The sequence below is a fragment of the Pristiophorus japonicus genome, chromosome 5 (genome assembly GCF_044704955.1).
Source record: "Pristiophorus japonicus isolate sPriJap1 chromosome 5, sPriJap1.hap1, whole genome shotgun sequence".
Taxonomy (NCBI): Eukaryota; Metazoa; Chordata; class Chondrichthyes; family Pristiophoridae; genus Pristiophorus; species Pristiophorus japonicus.
In genome coordinates, this window is record NC_091981.1 from 7,541,398 (window position 1) to 7,566,307 (window position 24,910).

Sequence of the window (24,910 nt, forward strand, 5' to 3'; positions counted from 1 at the left end):
GGGGCAGTACTGAGGGAGCGCTGCACTGTCGGAGGGGCAGTACTGAGGGAGTGCCGCACTGTCGGAGGGGCAGTACTGAGGGAGTGCCGCACTGTCGGAGGTGCTGTCTTTTGGATGAGACGTTAAACCGAGGCTCCATCTGCTCTCTCAGGCGGATGTAAAAGATCCCATGGCACTATTTCGAAGAAGAGCAAGGGGGTTATCCCCAGTGGCTGGCCAATATTTGTCCCTCAGCCAACATCACTAAAACAGATTATCTGGGTTATTATCACATTGTTGTGTGTGGGAGCTTGCTGTGCACAAATTGGCTGCTGCGTTTCCCACATTACAACATCGACTACACTTCAAAACTACTCCATTGGCTGTAAAGCACTTTGGGATATCGGTGGTTGTGAAAGGTGCTCTATAAATGCAAATCTTTCTTTATCTTTTTGATGTAGGAGTATCGGATACAAGGCTTGTTTGCATTATGGTCCTATGCTCAGCTGAATCTGGGGCATGCTTCAGAACTCATTTAATTTTGTCAGTATGGTCCTGACTAATTCCCTATTTGTATTATTGATCAAAGGTTGTACCTGGCCTAAATAGACTGACATCTGACAGGCCTTTGACAATCCAAAACAGTGTTACCAGCTTTATTCAGACCCAGAGGTCGGCTATAACGCATTGCCAATTCCAGGAACACAGCAACAAGAAAGACTTGCATTTCTATAGCGCCTTTCACGACCACCGGACGGCCCAAATGCTTTACAGCCAATCAAGTACTTTTTGAAGTGTAGTCACTGTTGTAATGTGGGAAACACAGCAGCCAATTTGCGCACAGCAAGCTCCCACACACAGCAATGTGATAATGACCAGATAATCTGTTTTTGTTATGTTGATTGAGGGATAAATATTGGCCCCAGGATACCAGCGGTAACTCCCTTGCTCTTCTTCAAAATAGTGGCGTGGGATTTTTTAACGTCCATCTGAGAGAGCAGACGGGGCCTCAGTTTAACGTCTCATCTGAAAGACGGCCCCTCCGACAGTGCAGCGCTCCCTCAGCACTGCACTGGGAGTGTCAACCTAGATTTATGTGCTCAAGTTGCTGGAGTGAGACTTGAACCCACAACCTTCTGACTCACAGGTGAGGGTGCTGCCCACTGAGCCACAGCTGATACAGCAGAAGGAACTGGAGAAACTTGGGGCTGAACCCTCACATAATGCCTGTTGCACCTTGGCCTCTGGGTGATAATTCCAACGCATTGATGCACCGAATGACAGGATATCATGCATCCATGCCGACAATTGTGCAAGAGAAATTTCAAGTTGGCAGCTGTGGGAAGGAGCTGAGTATGATTACCTAGCAATTATCTCAGCTCTGCTTGTGGGATTTTGCTGTGCACAAAATGATTGCTGTATTTCTGTACATTACAAGTGACTGCACTTTAAAACAAAAACGCACTTAATTGGCTGTAACGTGTTTTGAGATGCTCAAAAGTCATTAAAAATTTGTTCTATAAAGCAAGGCAGATTTCCACACAGAGCACGATGGAAAATGTAAGGGCCAGTCACTGCGGACACACACATACGCATCCCATTGGTATCGGTTAAAGCCGATGCTGAGATGGTGGATGCTGAGAGGTTGTTTCCCCCGGGCTGGAGTGTTTAGAAACATAGAAACATAGAAAATAGGGGCAGGAGTTGGCCATTCGGCCCTTCGAGCCTGCACCACCATTCAATATGATCATGGCTGATCATGCCACTTTAGTACCCCATTCCTGCTTTCTCTCCATACCCCCTGATCCCTTTAGCCGTAAGGGCCACATCTAACTCCCTTTTGAATATATCTAACGAACTGGCCTCAACAACTTTCTGTGGTAGAGAATTCCACAGGTTCACAATTCTCTGAGTGAAGAAGTTTCTCCTCATCTCAGCCCTAACTGGCTTGCCCCTTATCCTTAGACTATGACCCCTGGTTCTGGACTTCCCCAACATCGGAACATTCATCCTGCATCTAACCTGCCCAATCCCGTTAGAATTTTTTCTGTTTCTATGAGATCCCCTCTGTTTCTTCTAAATTCCAGTGAATATAAGCCTAATCGATCCAGTCTTTCTTCATATGTCAATCCTGCCATCCCGGGAATCAGTCTGGTGAACCTTCGCTGCACTCCCTCAATAGCAAGAATGTCCTTCCTCAGATTAGGAGACCAAAACTGAACACAATATTCAAGATGTGGCCTCATCAAGGCCCTGTGCAACTGCAGTAAGACCTCCCTGCTCCTATATTCAAATCCTCTCGCAACATGCCATTTGCCTTCTTCACCGCCTGCTGTATCTGCATGTCAACTTTCAATGACTGATTTACCATGACACCCAGGTCTCGTTAAACTTCCCCTTCTCCTGATCTGTCACCATTCAGATAATATTCTGACGAGGGGATATCATCTCACGATAAGGGGTCGGCCATTTAGGACTGAGTTGAGGAGGAATTTCTTCACTCAGAGGGTTGTGAATCTTTGGAATTCTCAGTTTTGGTCTCCTTACCCAAGAAAGGATATACGTGCCATTGCGAGAATGCAGCGAAGGTTCACCAGACTGATTCCTGGGATGGGGGGATTGTCCTATGAGGAGAGATTGAGTAGACTAGGCCTATATTCTCTAGACTTTAGAAGAATGAGAGGTGATCTCATTGAAATGTAAAAAATTCTTACAGGGTTTGACAGGGTAGATGCAGGGAGGATGTTTCCTCCTGGCTGGGAAGTCTAGAACCAGGGGTCACAGTCTCAGAATAAGGGGTCGGCAAATAAGAACCGGGATGAGGAGAAACGTTGTCACTCAGAGGGTGATGAATCTTTGGAATTCTCTACCCCAGAGGGCTGTGGATGCTGAATCATTGAGTATATTCAACATAAGAACATAAGAAATAGGAGCAGGAGTAGGCTGAGATCGATAGATTTTTGGACTCGAGGGGAATCAAGGGATATGATGATCGGGCGTGAAAGTGGAGTTGAGGTCAAAGATCAGCCGTGATCCTATTGAGTAGCGGAGCAGGCTCGAGGGTCCGAGTGGTCTCCTCCTGATCCTAATTCTTATGTTCTTCAGCCTCAATAAAAATCTTCAGCCTGTCCTTTCAGCTGAAAAGCTGAATAGTAGAGAGAGATACAGGATTGGAGAAGAAAAAATAACAATTTATCAAAACACTCAAGTAACCCAAATGCCCATAAGTAAAATTGCAAATCAACGAAGTTATGTCCTGATTAAAAGTTAACATCTAAAGCAAGACAGCTAACACACTTGTTCACCGATAGACTTATTTTAAGTAAGGGGAGGAATTTTCTCAGATTTTTTTTCCCCAATTGGCCTGGGTTTTTATCTGGTTTGTTGCCTCTCCCAGGAGATCACATGGCTCCGGTTGGGGTGGAGTGTAGAATGTTTCAGTGTAAGGGGTGTCGCAGTTGTGTGGGGCGGACTGGTTGGGCTGGGTGCTCTTTACCTTTCCGCCATTGTTCATTGTTGATAGGTTTATATATAACCTTCAGGGCCGCTGACCGAGGGCCGTGCGGCTCTTTGTCGGCCGGCGTGGGCACGAGGGGCCGAAATGGCCTCCTTCTGCGCTGTAAATTTCTATGTTTCTACGTTGCTGTATAAACACGATTCCGATGGGGAGCCTCGCAAATCAGAAGCCCACGTCAGAAAATCCTGATAGCACAAATGGCGACTGTGTGGTCCCCACCGTTTACCGGTTTAAATTTTAATGGATGTAAAATCATGTGACCTGCACCCAGATAGGCATTCCCAGAGAGCAGAGCTTGCCGCTGGGACTAGGTGTTAATAAAATTGTCGCTTTAATATGGCAGCAGTTTCAGAACAAGGAAAATAAGTGGGTTTTTTTTCACTTTCAATTATGAGGGGCCTTGACAGAGTGGATAGGACGGACCTTTTTCCCTGAGCAGAGTGGCTAACAACCAAGGGGCATAGATTTAAAGTCATTGGGGGGAGGTTTAGAGGGGAGTTGAAACATAGCAACATAGAAAATAGGTGCAGGAGTAGGACATTCGGCCCTTCGAGCCTGCACCACCATTCAATATGATCATGGCTGATCATGCAACTTCAGTATCCCATTCCTGCTTTCTCACTATACACCTTGATCCCATTAGCCGTAAGGGAGAACATTATTCACCCAGAGGGCGTTGGGGGTCTGGAACTCACTGCCTGAAAGGGTGGTAGAGGCAGAAACTCTCACCACATTTAAAAAGTATTTGGATGTGCACGTGAAGTGTCATAACCTACAGGGCTATGGACCGAGAGCTGGAAAGTGGGGTGAGGCTGGATAGCTCTTTGTCGGCCGGCGCGGACACCATGGGCCGAAAATGGCCTCCTTCTGTGCAATAAATTTCTATGATGCTATGACTTTGCAATCTGCCCAATTTTCTGTTAACCACGTTAAATGGATAGAAAATTGGGGAGGCTGCATAATGGACATGCTATCCACCAGGCACGATATTCTGATATGTGCTCACAGCACGTGATCATTATTATTGCAGTGGCAAAAATGGAAAAACAAGACTTTAATCCCCTATATTTCAGTTAGTTTGTAATGCAGGTCACCACGGGGGAGAGAACACTGTTCCAACGCTCCGATCAGCTCCGCTGGGCAGGCCACGTTGCCCGCATGCCCTACACTAGACTCGCAAAACAAGCGCTCTACTCAGAACTCCGACACGGCAAGCGAGGCCCAGGTGGGCAGAGGAAGCGCTTCAAACACACCCTCAAAGTCTCCTTGAAAAATTTCAACATCCCCACCGGCACCTGGGAATCCCCGGCCCAAAACCGCCCAAAGTGGAGGGGGAGCATCCGGGAAGGTGCCGAACGCCTCGAGTCTCTTCGGCGGCAGCACGCGGAAGCCAAGTACAAACACCGGAAGGAGCGCACGGAAACCCAAGCCCCCCCCACCCACCCGTCCCTCCAACCACCGTCTGCTCCACCTGTGACAGAGACTGTAGGTCCCACATTGGTCTCACCGGTCACCTGAGAACTTGTGTTCGTGTGGAAGCAAGTCATCCTCGACTCCGAGGGACGGCCTAAGAAGAAGATACACTACTTACTATATAAAAGCACACTGTGTTAAAACTTACTTTATCAGCAAACACCAGCTTAAAGTCATCTCTTCCTTTGAGTTTGCTGTGTAGATACTCTGCAAGCTCAAGACATTTATTGACTTGTTTCTCAAACCCCGATGTGCCCTGTAAAGTGTAACAAAAGAAAGTCTATGTGCGGTGATGTCTTATGCGATCGTAGCGAGACCGATGGCAATGGGAAATACAAGGACTGCTTGTTGTAAAGAAAGAGAGAAAAAGGAAAAAAAGAAAGACTTGCATTTATATAGCGCCTTTCACAACCTCAGGATGTCCCAAAGCGCTTTACAGCCAATGAAGTACTTTTTGAAGTGTAGCCACTGCAGGACACACATAGAGCCAATTTGCGCACAGCAGGCTCCCACAAACAGCAATGTGATAATGACCAAATCGTCTCTTTCAGTGATGCTGATTGAGGGATGAATATTGGCTCCAGGACATCAGGGAAAACTGCTCTTCGAAAGAGTGCCCTGGAGTCTTTTGCATCCACTCGATAGAGCAGAAACGGTCCTTCGTTTTACATTTCATCCAAAAGACGGCACCTCCGACAGTGCGGTGCTCCCTCTGACAGTGTGGTGCTACCTCAGTACTGCCCCTCCGACAGTGCAGCACTCCCTCAGTACTGCCCCTCCGACAGTGCAGCGCTCCCTCAGTACTGCCCCTCCGACAGTGTGGTGCTACCTCAGTACTGCCCCTCCGACAGTGCAGCGCTCCCTCAGTACTGCCCTCCAACAGTGCAGCGCTCCCTCAGTGCAGCACTCCCTCACTACTGCCCCTCTGACAGTGCAGCGCTCCGTTAGTACTGCCCCTCCGACAGTGCAGCGCTCCTCAGTACTTCCCCTCCGACAGTGCGGTGCTCCCTCAGTACTGCCCCTCTGATAGTGCAGCATTCCCTCAGTACTTTCTCTCTGACAGTGCGGTGCTCCCTCAGTACTGACCCTCCGACAGTGCAGCACTCCCTCAGTACTGCCCCTCCGACAGTGCGGCGCTCCCTCAGTACTTCCCCTCTGACAGTGCGATGCTCCCTCAGTACGGCCCCTCTGACAGTGCAGCGCTCCTCAGTACTGCCCCTCCGACATTGCGGCGCTCCCTCAGCACTGCCCCTCTGACAGTGCAGCTCTCCCTCAGCATTGCACTGGGAGTGTCAGCCTAGATTTTTGTGCTCAAGTCCCTGGAGTGGGACTTGAACCCACAACCTTCTGACTCAGAGGCGAGGGTGCTGCCCACTGAGTCATTGCTGACACTTAACTGAATTGATAGAAATATCTGTTCCTTTAACACAAGTTAATGCATGTGGACATAGCTGAAGGTTGCCCTGCCTTTCATGCTGTTGCTTTACAATGGGCTTTAAGACTGTAATGTTTAAAATAATTGTTTATTCAAGTTTCCCCTCTTTATTTTCTACTTCCTATGCTCTGGAACTCCCTCCCTAAACCTCTCTACCACTCTACCTCTCTTTCCTCCTTCAAGACACTCCTTAAAACCGACCTCTTTGACCAAGCTTTTGGTCACCTGCCCTAATTTCTCCTTATGCGGCTTGGTGTCAAATCTCATAACACTCCTGTGAAGCGCCTTGGAACATTTCACTACGTTAAAGGCGCTACATAAATACAAGTTGTTGTTGTTGTTGGATATAATTATGAAGTGGTTCGTTAGGGTGGATGTGGGGAAAGTGTTTCCACATGCGACGAGTCCAGAACAAGGAGGCTGCACCCCAAAAGTACTTCAGTGGCTGCGAAGCGCTTTGAGTCGTCCAGCGGTCATGAAAGGCGCTATATAAATCCATATTTTTTTAACTATGAGATAGTCACTGACAGATCAAACATGGCAATTCAGAGGGATTTCTTTACACAGAGAGTGGTGAAAGTTGCTACCCCATGGGATGGTTGAAGCATAAAGCACTGATGCATTTTAAGGGAAGGGGTGATGCATAGATGAGGTAAAAGGGAATATGTGGGATGGGATCATTTGGAGTGGGAGGAATCACGTGTGGAGGGAAAGCACCAGCATTGGCCAGATGCGCCAAGTGGCCTGTACATGTGCTGTGGTAACTCCCTGAACATTTTAGAGGACGTCCAGAACCAGGGGTCACAGTCTAAGGATAAGGGAGAAGCCGTTTAGGACCGAGATGAGGAGAAACTTCTTCACCCAGAGAATTGTGAACCTGTGGAATTCTCTACCACAGAAAGTTGTTGAGGCCAGTTCGTTAGATATATTCAAAAGGAAGTTAGATGTGGCCCTTACAGCTAAAGGGGTCAAGGGGTATGGAGAGAAAGCAGGAATGGGGTACTGAAGTTGCAAGATCACCCATGATCTTATTGAATGGTGGTGCAGGCTCGAAGGGCCGAATGGCCTGCTCCTGCACCTATTTTCTATGTTTCTATGTAAGTCTTCACATATTAGCATTGCACAGAGAGATTGAGCAGACTAGGCCTGTATTCTCTTGAGTTTAGAAGAATGAGAGGTGATCTCATTGAAACATACAAAATCCTTACAGGGCTTTGACAGGGTAGATGCAGGAAGGATGTTTCCCCCGGGCTGGAGAGTCTAGAACCAGGGGTTACGGTCTCAGAATAAGGGGTTGGCCATTTAGGACGGAGATGAGGAGAAACTTCTTCACTCAGAGGGTGGTGAATCTTTGGAATTCTATACCCTGGAGAGCTGTGCAGCTTCAGCCGTTGAGTATATTCAAGACAGGAATCGCTAGATTTTTGGATATTAAGGGAATCAAGGGATATGGGGATCAGGCGGGAAAGTGGAGTTGAGGTCGTAGATCAGCCGCGATCTTATTGAATGGCGGAGCAGGCTCGAGGGGCCGAATGGCCGAGTCCTGCTCCTAATTTCTAATGTTCTTGTGTATAGTGTTCAATCTTCATTACCTTTGCTTTCCACATCAACCAGAACTTGAAGACATCCACATGGCGACCACACTGAATGGTTTTATCTCCCGTGTCGTAGGATACATCGTACGGCTTGTCTTTCTGAAAGAGGTACTGTGCGCACATTTTATTGCAGTTCAGGAGTAAGCCCTGTCGAAGACCATAGCAGTTGATAAAAATACCGAGGCTCTGTTAAATATTGAACCAGTTCTTCAACGCTTGGCTGTTACTTTTGTGAGATGCTCCAATTTGCCGTGCAGTTATTAAGGAAAAGAGCATTCGAAGAGCAGGCCCTCAAATCTACCACCAAGCTCATGGTCTACAGGGCTGTAGTGATACCCACCCTCCTGTATGGCTCAGAGACATGGACCATGTACAGCAGACACCTCAAGTCGCTGGAGAAATACCACCAACAATGTCTCTACAAGATCCTACAAATCCCCTGGGAGGACAGACGCACCAACGTTAGTGTCCTCGACCAGGCCAACATCCCCAGCATTGAAGCACCGACCACACTTGATCAATTCCGCTGGGCAGGCCACATTGCCCACATGCCAGACACGAGGCTCCCAAAGCAAGCGCTCTACTCGGAACCCCTTCATGGCAAACGAGCCAAAGGTGGGCAGAGGAAACGCTACAAGGACACCCTCAAAGCCTCCCTGATAAAATGCAACATCCCCACCGACACTTGGGAGTCCCTGGCCAAAGACCGCCCTAAGTGGGGGAAGTGCATCCGGGAGGACGCTGAGCACCTCGAGTCTCGTTGCCGAGAGCATGCAGAAAACAAGCGCAGACAGCGGAAAGAGCATGTGACAAACCAGTCCCACCCTTTCTTACCCTCAACGGGGTAAGGGAGGGTAAGACTGGTTTGTCCCACCTGTGCCAGGGACTGTGGTTCCCGTATTGGACTGTTCAGCCACCTAAGGACTCATTCTAAGAGTGGAAGCAAGTCTTCCTCGATTCCGAGGGACTGCCTCTGATGATATATTAACCTTTATTTAATGTTAGCAGCTTAGGTTTCGCGTGTCCGTGCATCTCCACCGTTATCCTGCCCCACAGCTTCCTACCAGGCCCTACACATGGTCAGTTTAGGAGCAATAATTATACTCCTTAGAGAGAGAGGGGAATATGAATGCTCCTTCAGCGTTAAAACACTCACCTCCTCATCTCTCACACTCATTCTGGGTCATTATCTGGGTATCAAGGAAACTCGCTTATGCAAAAGGAACGTTCTGGCAATGCTCACGCACTATTTTAAATTACAATCGCACAGTCAGCTCAGAATGGCCGCCACAAGAGTTTCACAAGAATTAGGAGTAGGATTCGGCCATTCGGCCCCTCGAGCCTGCTCCGCCATTCAATAAGATCACGGCTGATCTTCGACCTCAACTCCACCTTCCTGCACTATCCCTGGGTTCTTTGTTTAAGAATTCATAGCAACGCATTGCTATTAAGAACTAGTCGGTTTATTAACAATCACACTGCACATTACCAGTTCATCCACTAGGCTCACAACTGCATACCTCATCGTGGATGACACAGACCCAACTGGCTGGGGTTTTATTGAGTCTTGTGAACATCATGTGACTGGCTAAGCCACTCACAATGCAACAGCTTTACAATTATTTTAGTTGAACATTAATAACACTAAACCGACAAATAAACAAATTAAACTTTTGACATTAAATAAATCAAATTAAAATTTGGTTGCCGGGGGTGATGATGGATTCCAGTCCCTCCGGCGCCCACCTCTCGCGGAAGGCCGCGAGCGTACCGGTGGACACCGCGTGCTCCATCTCCAGGGACACCCTGGCTCGGATGTAACCGTGGAAGAGAGGCAGGCAGTCGGGCTGAACGACCTCCTCGACCGCCCGCTGCCTGGACCGGCTGATGGCCCCCTTGGCCAGGTCCAGGAGCAGTCCTACGAGGAGGCCTTCCGACCTGCCCGCTCCCCTCCGCACAGGGTGCCCAAAGATCAGGAGCGTGGGACTGAAGTGAGGCCAGAATTTGAGGAGCAGCCCCTTCAAATAATGGTCAACAGCTCCACAAACCTGTGGGCATACTCACGGGTGCGTTCATTACAATCCCCATAATCCCTTGATTCCCCCTAGTGTCCACAAATCGATCCATCTCTCTCGGGAGTATACGCAACGGCAGATCATCCGCAGCTCTCCGAGGTCGAGAATTCCAAAGATTCACGAACCTTCATTTATTTTTCCCCAATTACGGGTTTGAGTAACGAGGCAGTGAAGTACCTGTTCGCGGATCAGAATCGCAGAACACTGTAGCGGGACACCCATCATCTTGTGCGGATTCCAGGTGATCGAGTGGGCCCTAGTACAGACAACAAACTTACAGTGCCATGCAACAAAACAAAACATCGTCATTGTATGTCGGAGTGACGACTGCCAACGACCGGAATCTGCGCAGAAGCGAACCGCGCACTCCAACACACGGAAGCATAATGTTTCTGGCTGTTTTTAAAACACGAGGGCGCTAACGAGGTCGCACCCTTCCCGGCGTTTCCTCGCTCCAGTAACAATCTTCACTTCCTGACAATCTTCATTACCTTTGCTTTCCGCGCCAACCAGATGCAGGGAGGATGTTTCCTCTGGCTGAGGCGGATATACTTGCCACAGAGGGAGTACAGCGAAGGTTCACCAGACTGATTCCTGGGCTGGGGGGGGTTGTCCTACGAGGGGAGATTGAACAGACCAGGCCGATATTCTCTCGAGTTTATAAGAATGAGAGGTGATCGCATTGAAACATACAACATTCTTACAGGGATTGACAGGGTAGATGCAGGGAGGATGTTTCCCCCGGGCTGGGGAGTCTCGAACCAGGGGTCACAGTCTCAGGATAAGGGGTCGGCCATTTAGGACTGAGCTGAGGAGTAATGTCTTCACTCAGAGGGTGGTAAATTCTTTACCCCAGAGGGCTGTGGAGGCTCAATCTTTGAGTATGAGGGGATAAGGGGTTATGGGGAGTGGGCAGGGAAGTGGAGCTGAGTCCATGATCGGATCAGCCATGATCTTATTAAATGGCGGAGCAGGCTCAAGGGGTCGTACGGCCGACTCCTGCTCCGATTTCTTATGTTCTTATGAGATCGATAGATTTTTGGATATTAAGCAAATCAAGGGATTATGGGGACAGTGCAGGAAAGTGGAGTTGAGGTGGGAGATCAGCCATGATCTCATTGAATGGTGGAGCAGGCTCGAGGGGCCGAATGGCCGACTCCTGCTCCTAATTCTCATGTTCTTCCCAACTATTTCCTCACCGGCCTGCTCCTTTCCCAGCCTTTAGAGAGTTTTTTTAACGAGCCCGTCACCGCGATGAACCTGAAGCGCGCATGCGCAGACCGCCTCCGGCTCGTTGGCAGCAGTCGTGGCCATTTTATGTACATAATGTTCTTATGTTCTTATAATGTTTGTCATGGGCTTACTCCTAAAAGAGCAGAAATTTACCTTTCAACGCCACTCAACTTGTACCGATGCTTCTGCGACATTAAAAGTCCAGCTCCCCACGCTGCCTGTTAAAAGAAATTTAAAAAATATGAAAGGACAATGAATTTCTCACCAAAAGCACCAGGGACATTAGTGATTTTAAGCTGCATGGACCGGCCTTATCAGCACTGCGGACTAATGATCCAGAGGCCCGAGTTCAAATCCCACCACGGCTGCTGGGGAATTTTAATTCAGTTAATTAAATAAATCTGGAATTAAAGGGCTCAATTTTCCCCAGTGATTTGTGCCATTTTTTTTTGAGCAGGTTGCTTTTTCTGGCCTAACTTAAAAATCCGCTGTTTCCCCAATTAATTTGCACCAGCGTAACTCAATTAGTTACGTTTTTTTTTAGGTAAGTTGGTTTCAGTAATGGTGATCATGAACTGGACCAGATTGTCGTAAAAACCCATCTGGTTCACTAATGTCACAGAAAGTTGTTGAGGCCAATTCACTAAATATATTCGAAAAGGAGTTCGATGTAGTCCTTACTACTAGGAGGATCAAGGGGTATGGTGAGAAAGCAGGAATGGGGTACTGAAGTTGCATGTTCAGCCATGAACTCATTGAATGGCGGTGTAGGCTTGAAGGGCCGAATGGCCCACTCCTGCACCTATTTTCTATGTTTCTATGTTTATATGTCCTTTAGGGAAGGAAATCTGCCGCCCTTACCCGGTCTGGCCTATACGTGACTCCAGACCCATAGCAATGTGGTTGTCTCATAACTGCCCTCTGAAATGGCCCAACGAGACACTCAGTTGTATAAGGCGGCTCACCACCACCTTCTCAAGGGCAATTAGGGATGGGCAATAAATGCCGGCCTTTGTTGGCGATGCCCACATCCCGAGAACGAATAAAAACTCAAAGCTAAAATGACATATGTGGGCACACAGGAACACCACCACCTCCACGTTCCCCTCCGAGTCACACACCATCCCGACTTGGAAATATATCGGCCGTTCCTTCACCGTCGCTGGGTCACAATCCTGGAACTCCCTCCCTAACAGCACTGTGGGAGCACCTTCACCACACGGACTGCAGCGGTTCAAGAAGGTGGCTCACCACCACCTTCTCAAGGGGCAATTAGGGATGGGCAATAAATGCCGGCCTTGCCAGCGACGCCCACATCCCAAAGATAAACTTCAAGTGGAGCCATGTCTCCTTGTGGTGAACAAATTATTCAAGTATTGCACTGGCTGTCCAAACTTTGAGTCAGTGCTACTGTTTGTGTTCAGCTTTTATCTTGTTGCTTGCCATGCTTTCTATTTAAACATAGCACAAAAGAACTCCAGCCTAATGATTCAGCAGGCAGTTGACAGCCTAGGAAGGTGCCCGTTGAATCCCTGCTCTGAGTTATTCTGAGAAGAATGGTAGTCACATAGCGGCAATTGGGCAGAGTATGACCAAGGCAGGGATTGAGGGATGTAGGGGGGGCAGGGGTGAGGGGGATAAATCAATCAAGGTTCCTTTTCCTAATCACAATCAGTGACTTCTGTTGAAACATGTGCATAAAGTCGTAGAAATCTGTGGCACAGTTCAGGCCATTCGGCCCATCGTGTCCATGCCAACGACCAAGAGCTATCCAGCCGAATCTCACTTTCCAGCTCTCGGTCCGTAGCCCTGTGGGTTACGGTACTTCACGTACACATCCAGGTACTTTTTAAATGTGGTGAGTGTTTCTGCCTCTATCACCCTTTCAAGCAGTGAGTTCCAGACCCCCACCACCCTCTGGGTGTGGAAAGTTCTCCTCAACTCCCCTCTAAACCTTCTACCAATTACTTTAAATCTATGCCTCCTGGTTGTTGACCCCTCTGCTAAGGGAAATAGATCCATCCTATCCACTCTATCTAGCCCCCCTCATCATTTCATACACCTCAATCAGGTCTCCCCACAGCCTCCTCTGTTCCATAGAAAACAACCCCAGCCTTTCCCACACAGGAGGTTAGATCTGGACGCCATTGTTGCAATCACTATTGCCAAAAATTGTTCAGTCACACTCACACACGGAAAACGCACTCCTGGCTGGCCTCCCACATTTTACCCACATTCGACCATAGGTAAACTGGAGGAGATCTAAAACTCGGCTGCCCTTGTCCTAATTCGCACCCAGTCCCGGTTACCCACCCCTGTGCTCGCTGACCTACATTGGCTTCCGGTTAAGCAGCACCTCGATTCCAAAATTCTCTTGCCTTCTGTTGCCTGGGCACCAATCTCTGGAACTCCCTCCCTAAACCTCATCCTCTCTACCTCTCTTTTCTCCTTCAAGACGCTCCTTAAAACCTACCTCTTTGACCAAGCCTGTGCTAATTTCTACTTATGCGGCTCGGTGTAAGAACATAAGAAATAGGAGCAGGAGTAGGTCATACGTCCCTTCGAGCCTGCTTCGTCATTCAATAAGATCATGGCTGATTTGATCATGGACTCAGCTCCACTTCCCCGCCCGCTCCCTTATCGCTCAAAAATCTGCCTATCTCCGCCTTAAATATATTCAATGACCCAGCCTCCACAGCTCTCTGGGGCAGAGAATTCCACAGATTTACAACCCTCTGAGAGAAGAAATTCCTCCTCATCTCAGTTTTAAATGGGTGGTTCAATATCAAATTGTTTTGTCTCATAACACTCCCGCAAAGCGCCTTGGGATGTTTCACTACATTAAAGGCGCTATATAAATACAGGTTGTTGTTGTTGTTAAAGTATTTGAGTGCTGCCAAGTCAACCCTTGTGTACCTGTATGCTCCCCTTGGGCTTTGAAGATCTCACGATAATATGTGTTCCAGTGGTTCAAAATCAGCTAAAGTTGAACTTGTTAGCTTGTGGACTCCCAAAGCAAGCGCTCTACTCGGAACTCCTTCACGGCAAACGAGCCAAAGGTGGGCAGAGGAAACGTTACAGGGACATCCTCAAAGCCTCCCTGATAAAGTGCAACATCCCCACCCACACCTGGGAGTCCCTGGCCAAAGACCGCCCTAAGTGGAGGAAGAGCATCCGGGAGGGCGCTGAGCACCTCGAGTCTCGTCGCCGAGAGCATGCAGAAACCAAGCACAGGCAGCGGAAGGAGCGTGCGGCAAACCAGTCCCACCCACCCTTTCCCTCAACCACTGTCTGTCCCACCTGTGACAGAGGCTGTAATTCCCGTATTGGACTGTTCAGCCACCGAAGGACTCATTTTAAGAGTGGAAGCAAGTCTTCCTCGATTCTGAGGGACTGCCTATGATGATGAGGGTTGGAAGGGAAATATTCAATGGTGGAGTTACTGCTTTGCCTCATTTTTATTTTGTTTTCTACTTTACAATCTCAATGGCCTTTCCAATTTTGCCAGATACATAAGCCGGCATTTTGGGTTGGCTTTAGAGGCTCATTCGTTAAGTATATTCAAGACTGAGATCAATAGATTTGTGGACACTAAGGGAACCAAATGATATGGGGAGAGGGCAGGAAAGTGGAGTTGAGGTAGAAGATCAGCCATGATCTTATTGCAAGGTGCTGCAGTACAGAGAGACTTGGGGGTCCTTGTGCATGAAACACAAAACGTTAGTATGCAGGTACAGCAAGTAATCAGGAAGGCAAATGGAATGTTGGCCTTTATTGCAAGGGGGATGGAGTATAAAAGCAGAGAAGTCCTGCTGCAACTGTACAGGGTATTGGTGAGGCCACAACTGGAGTACTGCGTACAATTTTGGTCTCCGTATTTAAGGAAGGATATACTTGTGTTGGAGGATGTTCAGAGAAGGTTGATTTCGGATATGAGGGGATTGGCTCATGAGGATAGGTTGAGCAGGTTGGGCCTATACATATTGGAGTTCAGAAGAATGAGAGGTGATCTTATCAAAACTTATAAGACAATGAGGGGATGCAGAGAGGATATTTCATAGGGGAAACTAAAACTAGGGGACATAGTCTCAGAATAAGGGGCCGCCCATTTAAAACTGAGATGAGGAGGAATTTCTTCTCTCAGAGGGTTGTAAATCTGTGGAATTCTCTGCCCCAGAGAGCTGTGGAGGCTGGGTCATTGAATATATTTAAGGCGGAGATAGACAGATTTTTGAGTGATAAGGGAGTCAAGGGTTATGGGGAGCAGGCAGGGAAGTGGAGCTGAGTCCATGATCAGATCAGCCATGATTTTATTGAATGGCGGAACAGGAGTAGGCCATTTAGCCCCTCGAGCCTGAAAATGTAGTATCTCCAAATTTGCGGATGACACTAAGTTGGGTGGCAGTGTGAGCTGCGAGGAGGATGCTATGAGGTTGCAGAGTGACTTGGATAGGTTAGGTGAGTGGGCAAATGCATGGCAGATGAAGTATAATGTGGATAAATGTGAGGTTATCCACTTTGGTGGTAAAAACAGAGAGACAGACTATTATCTGAATGGTGACAGATTAGGAAAAGGGGAGGTGCAACGAGACCTGGGTGTCATGGTACATCAGTCATTGAAGGTTAGCATGCAGGTACAGCAGGCGGTTAAGAAAGCAAATGGCATGTTGGCCTTCATAGCGAGGGGATTTGAGTACAGGGGCAGGGAGGTGTTACTACAGTTGTACAGGGCCTTGGTGAGGCCACACCTGGAGTATTGTGTACAGTTTTGGTCTCCTAACTTGAGGAAGGACATTCTTGCTATTGAGGGAGTGCAGGGAAGGTTCACCAGACTGATTCCCGGGATGGCGGGACTGACATATCAAGAAAGACTGGATCAACTGGGCTTGTATTCACTGGAGTTCAGAAGAATGAGAGGCGATCTCATAGAAACGTTTAAAATTCTGATAGGTTTAGACAGGTTAGATGCAGGAAGAATGTTCCCAATGTTGGGGAAGTCCAGAACAAGGGGTCACAGTCTAAGGATAAGGGGTAAGCCATTTAGGATGGAGATGAGGAGAAACTTCTTCACCCAGAGAGTGGTGAACCTGTGGAATTCTCTACCACAGAATGTTGTTGAGGCCAATTCACGAAATATATTCAAAAAGGAGTTAGATGTAGTCCTTACTACTCGGGGGATCAAGGGGTATGGCGAGAAAGCAGGAATGGGGTACTGAAATTGCATGTTCAGCCATGAACTCATTGAATGGCGGTGCAGGCTCGATGGGCCGAATGGCCTACTCCTGCACCTATTTTCTATGTTTCTATGTTTCTATTTCTTATGTTCTTAGCTCGGCTTGAATCACCGCTTTCGATTGGCTTCCCAACACAGGCGTTTTTCCCATATTAACAGTGAGTGGATTATCTTGTGTTTAGTCCTATTGAATGAGAATGATACTTGCATCAATGTGCATCCACAGGCCATGCTTCTCACAGATGTCGGCAATGTCCTGCAGAGGATCAAAGGCTCCAAACACAGTGGTTCCTGCCGTAGCATTGACATACAAAGGAACAAAGCCCTGTAAGAATAAAGCCATTATGAGTTCCTTGCTTTTCGTGTGCATGTCACGTAGAGCTTATCCAAAGAATTTCTGCTGCTGTACTATTGAAATAATTTTTTTTTTAAATGTGCATTTAATCATTGAGTATATTTAAGGTAGTGCTGTGTGATCCACACCATGCCCTCTGAGGAAGAGAGTGTTCGAAGACCAGGCCCTCAAAACTGCCACCAAGCTCATGGTCTACAGGGCTGTAGTGATACCCGCCCTCCTGTATGGCTCAGAGACATGGACCATGTACAGTAGGCACCTCAAGTCGTTGAAGAAATGCCACCAACGGTGTCTCCGCAAGATCCTGCAAATCCCCTGGGAGGACAGATGCACCAACATTAGCGTCCTCGACCAGGCCAACATCCCCAGCATCTAAGCACTGACCACATTGTTCGCATGCCCGACACAAGACTCCCAAAGCAAGCGCTCTACTCGGAACTCCTACATGGCAAACGAGCTCCAAGTGGGCAGAGGAAACGTTTCAAGGACACCCTCAAAGCCTCCCTGATAAAATGCAACATCCCCACCGACACCTGGGGGTCCCTGGCCAAAGACCGCCCTAAGTGGAGGAAGTGCATCCAGGAGGGCGCTGAGCACCTCGAGTCTCGTCGCCGAGAGCATACAGAAACCAAGCGCAGGCAGCGGAAGGAGCGTGCGGCAAACCAGACTCCCCACCCACCCTTTCCTTCAAACACTGTCTGTCCCACCTGTGACAGAGACTGTAATTCCCATATTGGACTGTACAGCCACCTGAGAACTCACTTTTTCGAGGGACTGCCTATGATGAAGATGATCTGAACTCCAAGGGTTAAGTTATGAGGAGAGATTATACAAACTAGGGTTGTATTCCTTAGAATTTAGCAGGTTAAGGATGATCTGATCAAAATTTTTAATACATTAAGAACAGATAGGGTAGATAGAGAGAAACTATTTTCGCTGGTTGGGGAGTCTAGGATCAGGGGGCATGGTCTAACAATTAGAGCCAGACCTTTCATGAGTGAAATTAAGAAACACTTCTACACACAAAGGGTGGGAGAGGTTTGGAACCCTCTTCCGCAAATAGCAATTGATGCTGGGTCAATTCTAATTTTAAATTGGAGATTGATAGATTTCCGTTAACCAAAGCTATTACGGGATATGGGCCAAAGGTGGGTACATGGAGTTAGGTCGCAGATCAGCCCTGATCTCACTGAATGGCGGAACAGGCTCGAGGGGCTGAATGGCCTCCTCCTGCTCCTGTGTTTCTATAAATAGGAGTAGGAATTGGATCTTGTGGCACCATGTTCCTAGCATAAAATGGGCATCAGGGCAAAATTTAGGGATATCTCGGGGGGCTTGTGGGGCTGGAGGAGATTACAGAGATAGGGAGGGGCGAGGGCCATGGAGGGGTATGAAAACAAGGGTGAGTATTCCTCTCAACCAACACCACAAAACTCAGATCGACAAGCCCATGATCTCATTGTAGTTTGCGAAACCTCGATGTGTACATAATCATTGCCATCTTAACAATAGTCGCTGCACTTCCAAGTAATTCATTGTGTGCAAATTACTTTGATGTACTTCTAAGAGACATGGCAAACTGCTGTATAATGCCTATGATGATGCATAAAAAACAGGTTTTCTTTGTGTTTTAGGGTAAGCAAACTGTCTTTGTTGCTGCCTGCCTTTAACTCTACTTTTTTGTTGAGGTGGACAACGCAATCACCGGTTAAATTTGCAGTAACCATGCTGCATTAGTCACATCGGCTCTTGCTTACAGCCACTCTTCAAAGTCTCAGTACTAATTACACCATCAGCAAAATCATTTGATAATCTTCTCTGCTTTGTTGTACCTGTGTGAATAATAATTCAGCTACAATATTGTCAGTATGTCAACAATCCTCTTTTCAAATAAGAATGAAAGAAAGTACAAATTGTTCCGACTGTGAAGCTGCACAGGAAAGAACCTGTGACAAAGTTCATGGGTTGTGTATTATTGAGGCTCTCGTAAGTGGACCTTACACCCCCCGCGGTCTGGAGTGCACCCTTGCTGCCTTTTGTGCTGTCTACTAAAGCGCCACACAATAGTTTGCCAGCAACATTGAAGCCCGTGGAATAAAATGGACAATCGTAGCACGGATACGAAATTGGTTAAGTGACAGGATACAACAGATGAACGGTTGTTTTTCGGAGGGCAGGAAGGTATACAGTGGTGTTCCCGAGGGATCGTTACTAGGACCAATGCTTGTCTTGATCGATATTAATGACTTGGACTCGGGTGTACAGGGCACAATTTCAAAATTTGCAGATGACACAAAATTTGGAAGTATAGTGAACAGTGAGGAGGATAGTGATAGACATAGACGTAGACAAGAGGACCGAGACAGGCTGGTGGAGTGGGTCGACACGTGGCAGATGACATTTAACGCAGAAAGGTGAGAAATTATACACTTTGATGGGAAGAAGGAGGAGAGGCAATATAAACTAACGGGTACATTTTGAAAGGGGGTGCATGAACAGAGAGACCTGGGGGTATGTGTGCACAAATCTTTGAAAGTGGCAGGGCAGGTTGAGATAGTGGTTAAAAACACTTACGGGATTCCATGCTTCATACATAAAGGCAGAGTACAAAAGCAAGGAAGTTATGGTGAGACTTTATAAAACACTGGTCCGACCTGAACAGGAGTATTGTGTCCAACTCTGGGCACCACACTTTAGGAAGGATGTGAAGGCCCTAGAGAGGGCGCAGAAAAGATTTACGAGAACGGTTCCAGGGATGAGGGACTTCAGTGACGTGGATAGACTGGAGAAGCTGGGGTTGTTCTCCTTGGAGCAGAGAAGGTCGAGAGGAGATTTGATCGAGGTGTTCAAAATCATGAGGGGTCTGGACAGAGCAGATAGAGAGAAACTTTTCCCATTGGTGGAGAACCAGAGGATACAGATTTCAGGTGGCGGAGGCAGACTCAATTGTAGCTTTCAAAGGGGAGTTGGATAAGTACCTGAAGGAAAACAATTGCAGGGTTACGGGGAAAGGACGGGGGAGTGGGACTGGCTGAGAATTGGCACGGGCTCGATGGGCCAAATGGCCTCCTTCTGTGTAACCATCATCATCATCATCATAGGCAGTCTCTCGAATCGAGGATGATTTGCTTCCACATCAAAAAGTTCACAGGTATTTCAATGAAGGACCTAATATTCCAGGTCCGAACTGCATCCTGAAGGGTGGAAGATGCCTGTGTGTGGATTTTTTTAACGTGGGGTGACCGTTGCACACCAGCCACCACACGGGGCTTGACAGAGCGAGGTCTTGGTCCAGTGGCAAGGGTTAACCAGGACGACTGGAGACCAGCTCTGCTGCACGGACCTAGTGCGCACACATATCGCACAGTGTGGGCTGGGCCTGTGCTGCCCCTGGGCCCTCGCCTCTTCTGGGCCCCAAACTTAAGCCTTTCTTGGGCCCCGATCAGATCCCTCTACAATCTCTCGCCGCTCCTTCGCCCCGACCTCGCTGCTCCTGCTGTACCTGCCCAACGCTCCAATCACCGACCTGGATCTTGGTGATGTCCCTTTTCGCTGCCGTTGCTCTCCTGCTCCAGCTCGTGCTGCTCCCTGGAGTGGTACACCGCCACACTGCTCCTTCCGCTCCCCGGCCTACTCCCATGGTCTCGCAGGCCGGGGCCACTCAGACTGTGTTGTAACCATTCTATGATTGACTCTATGCACTGTAATATCTCACATGCCATCTCATACATTCTCCTGCCATTACTGAGGACAGATTGAAAAACATTCTAGCGAGGCATGATTGTAAACCAACAGGCTGGTTATTTCACATAAAATACAGAAATCAATAGAACAACATTCTCACAGCAATGTCCATTAATTTCCTATCATTCCTCATTTTTTGAAGAACAACAAAAGTCCATGTCTATCTCCATTCTTGGTAAAAAATCAATTTTCATTATAGCTGTCCCAGAGCTAACTGGCTCCATCTTCTCTGTAATAGAGGACGCATTGACATGGCTAGCCAGGAGTCTTTGTCTGGCCGGAGAACGAGAGAGAGAGTGAAGGGGAGAGAGAAGGAAAGAGAACACAAGAGTGAGAGAGAGAGAGAGAACACGAGAGTGAGAGAGCGACAGAGAGAGAGACAGACAAAGAGAATGAGAGATACAGAGAGAGAAAGACAGAGAGAACATGAGAAAGAGAACACAAGAGAGAGAGCGAGACAGAGAGAGAGAAAGAGACAGAGAGAGAGATGGCAAGCACGATAGCGAGAGAATGAGAGACAGAGAGAGAGCAGAAGAGCGAGAGCAGGAGAGAGAGCAGGAGAGAGAGAAAGAAGGAGAGAGAGAGATATAGAGGATGTGTGTGCGAGAGAGAGAGAGAGAGAGAGACAGAAAGAATGAGAGAGAGAACATGAGAGAGAGAGAGAAAGTGAGACAGAGAGAGAGAGAGAGAGAGGATGTGTGAGAGAGAGAGCGAGATGGAGAGAGACAGAGAGAGGATGTGTGAGAGAGAGAGAAAGAATGAAAGAGAGCGAGACAGAAAGATAGAGGATGTGTGAGAGAGAGCGAGAAAGAATGAGAGAGAGAGAGCGAGAAAGAATGAGAGAGAGAGAGAGCGAGACAGAGAGCGAGAGAGAGACAGAGAGAGAGAGAGAGACAGAGGATTTGTGAGAAAGGGGGAGAGCGAGAAAGAATGAGAGAGAGAGCGAGAAAGAATGAGAGAGAGAGAGAGCAAGACAGAGAGAGAGAGAGAGAGACAGAGAGAGAGAGACAGAGGATGTGTGAGAGAGAGGGAGAGCGAGAAAGAATGAGTGAGAGAGAGAGAGAGAGAGAGAGAGAGAGAGACAGAGAGAGAGAGGATGTGTGAGAGAGAGGGTAAGCGAGAAAGAGAGAGAGAGAGAGAGAGAGTGCCCACTCACAAGGGCTCTTCCAGTGACTGAGTGTGAAACAAATAAAAGCATTTATGTTGATGGCTGGAAATATTTTTTCTCAATGACATAAGTATTTTAGCTGACGGATCTCGGGTTTTCCTGTTATTTAAAAGCTACAGGAGGATTCAATAATAAACAGTCTCAGGGCGGGAAGCCATTCTATCACCATGCCATGAAGCACTCAAACAATTACAATGGTTCCACGATTAACATATCCAATTGCTATAGCAACTGTCTAGAATGCAAGTTTGCTGCCCCCGTGATTAACCTCTTAAAAGGTGAATTTAATGTTAGAGCAATCGCATAACATAGTTTACAACAAAATCCTTTATTAGCCAGAAAAATAAAAGCCCCAAATTATTAATGGTGATAAAATGGGCCAAATTGGAGATTAAAAAATCCGACAGAAGCAAAAGATAAAAGAAAGACTTGCATTTATATAGCGCCTTTCATGACCACCAGATGTCCCAACACGCTTTACAGCCAATGACGTACTTTTTGGCGTGTATTTGTTATGTATGTAAACCTGTAATTACCATGTCTCACCACCAGAGGGCCTATCTCCTGGAATCCCAAGGGATTGTGGGATCCCTTGGGAGAACCTGAATATAAGGAGGCTTCATAGGCTGGAGAGGCACTCTGAGATCTGTAATAAAGGATTACGGTCACACTTACTTTCAGCTTTATCCAAGACATAACAACTGGCGACGAGATACAGACAACGAACCCCAATGCAACAATGCAGAGAACTGTGGGCATCCTGGAGAAATTTTCAGAGGGAGATGATTGGGAAACCTTCGTGGAGCGACTCGACCAATACTTCGTGGCCAACGAGCTGGAAGGAGAAGCGAACGCTGCCAAATGAAGGGCGATCCTCCTTACCGTTTGTGGGGCATCAACGTATGGCCTCATGAAAAACCTGCTCGCCCCAGCAAAACCCACAGACAAGTCAGACGATGAGTTGCGCACACTGGTCTGGGAGCATCTAAACCCGAAGGAAAACGTTCTGATGACGATGTATCGGTTCTACACATACAAGAGGTCTGAAGGCCAGGAAGTGGCGAGCTACGTCGCCGAGCTAAGGCGCCTTGCAGGACATTGCAAATTTGCAGGACACTTGGAGCATATGCTCAGGGACTTCTTTATATTTGGCATTGGCCATGGAGTAATACTTTGCAAACTTTTGACTGTAGTGACCCCAACCTTGAGTAAAGCCATAGCGACAGTCCAGGCATTTATCTCCACCAGTGACAATACCAAACAAATTTCCCAGCACACTAGTGCTGCTGCAAGTACTGTGAACAAAGTAACGTTGTTTTCGAATCGAAATGTACATGGCAGGACTTACACGCCTGTAGCTGCACGTCCACAGATGACTCAGAGTCCGCCATCAAGGGTGGCGAATACAAGGCAATTAACACCTTGTTGGCGCTGCGGGGGTGATCATCGATTCCATTCATGCCGCTTCAAAGGATACGTTTGCAAGGGCTGTGGAACAATGAGACACCTCCAACGTATGTGCAGGTGAGCTGCAAACCCTGCTAATCCTGCAAACCACCATGTTGCAGAGCAGGACAGATCCACGGTGGATCACGACGAACCAGAGGCTCAGACCGAGGAGGCAGAGGTATATGGGATGCACACATTTACCACAAAGTGTCCCCCGATAATGCTGAAGGTTGAATTTAATAGACTCCCGGTGTCCATGGAGCTGGACACGGGCACAAGCCAGTCCATAATGAGTAAAAAGACTTTCGATAAGTTGTGGTGCAACAAGGCTTCAAGGCCAGTCCTGACTCCCATTCGTACTAAACTGAGAATGTACACAAATTAACTGATTCCCGTAATTGGCAGTGCTACCGTAAAGGTCTCCTACGATGGAGCGGTGCATGAGTTACCACTCTGGGTGGTACCAGGCGATGGCCCCACACTTTTCGGCAGGAGCTGGCTGGGAAAGATTCGCTGGAACTGGGATGATGTCCGAGCGCTTTCATCTGTCGACGACACCTCATGTGCCCAGGTCCTAAGCAAGTTCCCCTCGCTGTTCGAATCAGGCATCAGGAAGTTCCAAGGAGCAAAAGTGCAGATCCATTTGATTCCGGGGGCGCGACCCATCCATCACAAGGCGAGAGCAGTACCTTACATGATGAGAGAGAGGGTGGACATCGAGCTGGACAGGCTGCAACGAGAGGGCATCATTTCGCCGATCGAATTCAATGAGTGGGCCAGTCGAATTGTTCCAGTCCTCAAGGGAGACGGCACCGTCAGAATGTGTGGTGATTACAAAGTAACTATCAATCGTTTCTCGCTGCAGAATCAATACCCGCTACCAAAGGCAGACGACCTATTTGCGATGCTGGCGGGAGGGAAAACGTTTACGAAGCTGGACTTGACCTCGGCCTACATGACGCAGGAGCTGGAGGAATCTTCGAAAGGCCTTACCTGCATCAACATGCACAAAGGTCTCTTCGTTTACAACAGATGCCCGTTTGGGATTCGATCGGCCGCGGCGATTGAAAGCTTGCTGAAGTCGGTCTCATGCACCGTGGTCTTCCAGGACGACATCTTGGTTACAGGTTGGGACACCATCGAGCACCTGCAGAACCTGGAGGAGGTTCTTAGTCGGCTTAATCGTGTGGGGCTTAGGCTAAAATGCTCAAAGTGCATTTTCCTGGTGCCTGAAGTGGAGTTCCTGGGGAGAAGAATCGCGGCGGATGGCATCAGGCCGACCGATTCGAAGACGGAGGCAGTCGAGAAAGCACCGAGACCACAGAACGTGACGGAGCTGCAGTCATTTCTAGGACTCCTGAACTATTTTGGTAACTTCTTACCGGGTCTTAGCACATTGTTAGAACCCCTGCACTCTTTACTGCGTAAGGGAGATGAATGAGTATTGGGTAAAAGCCAAGAAAGTGCCTTTGAGAAAACTAGGAAGCTGTTATGTTCAAACAAATTGCTTGTGTTGTACGACCCATGTAAACGTTTGGTACTAGCATGTGGTGCGGCGTCGTACGGGGTCGGGTGTGTATTGCAACAAGCTAATGAATTTGGGAAATTGCAACTGGTTGCTTATGCATCCAGAAGTCTGTTTAAGGCCGAGAGG

The 24,910-nt window shown here is 47.9% G+C and overlaps 1 protein-coding gene across 1 annotated transcript in view; it reads right to left on the minus strand.

Moving 5' to 3' along the window:
* The window catches only part of LOC139263736 (glutamate decarboxylase 1-like), a 79,360-nt gene that overhangs the window by 22,535 nt on the left and 31,915 nt on the right, over window positions 1-24,910 (minus strand). The window contains exons 8-12 of the mRNA XM_070879767.1: window positions 16,745-16,865; window positions 11,461-11,521; window positions 10,252-10,330; window positions 7,997-8,146; window positions 5,118-5,225 (exon numbers count right to left, since the gene is read on the minus strand). Coding sequence (XP_070735868.1) covers window positions 5,118-5,225; window positions 7,997-8,146; window positions 10,252-10,330; window positions 11,461-11,521; window positions 16,745-16,865 — 519 coding nt within the window. The remainder of the gene's footprint in view (window positions 1-5,117; window positions 5,226-7,996; window positions 8,147-10,251; window positions 10,331-11,460; window positions 11,522-16,744; window positions 16,866-24,910) is intronic.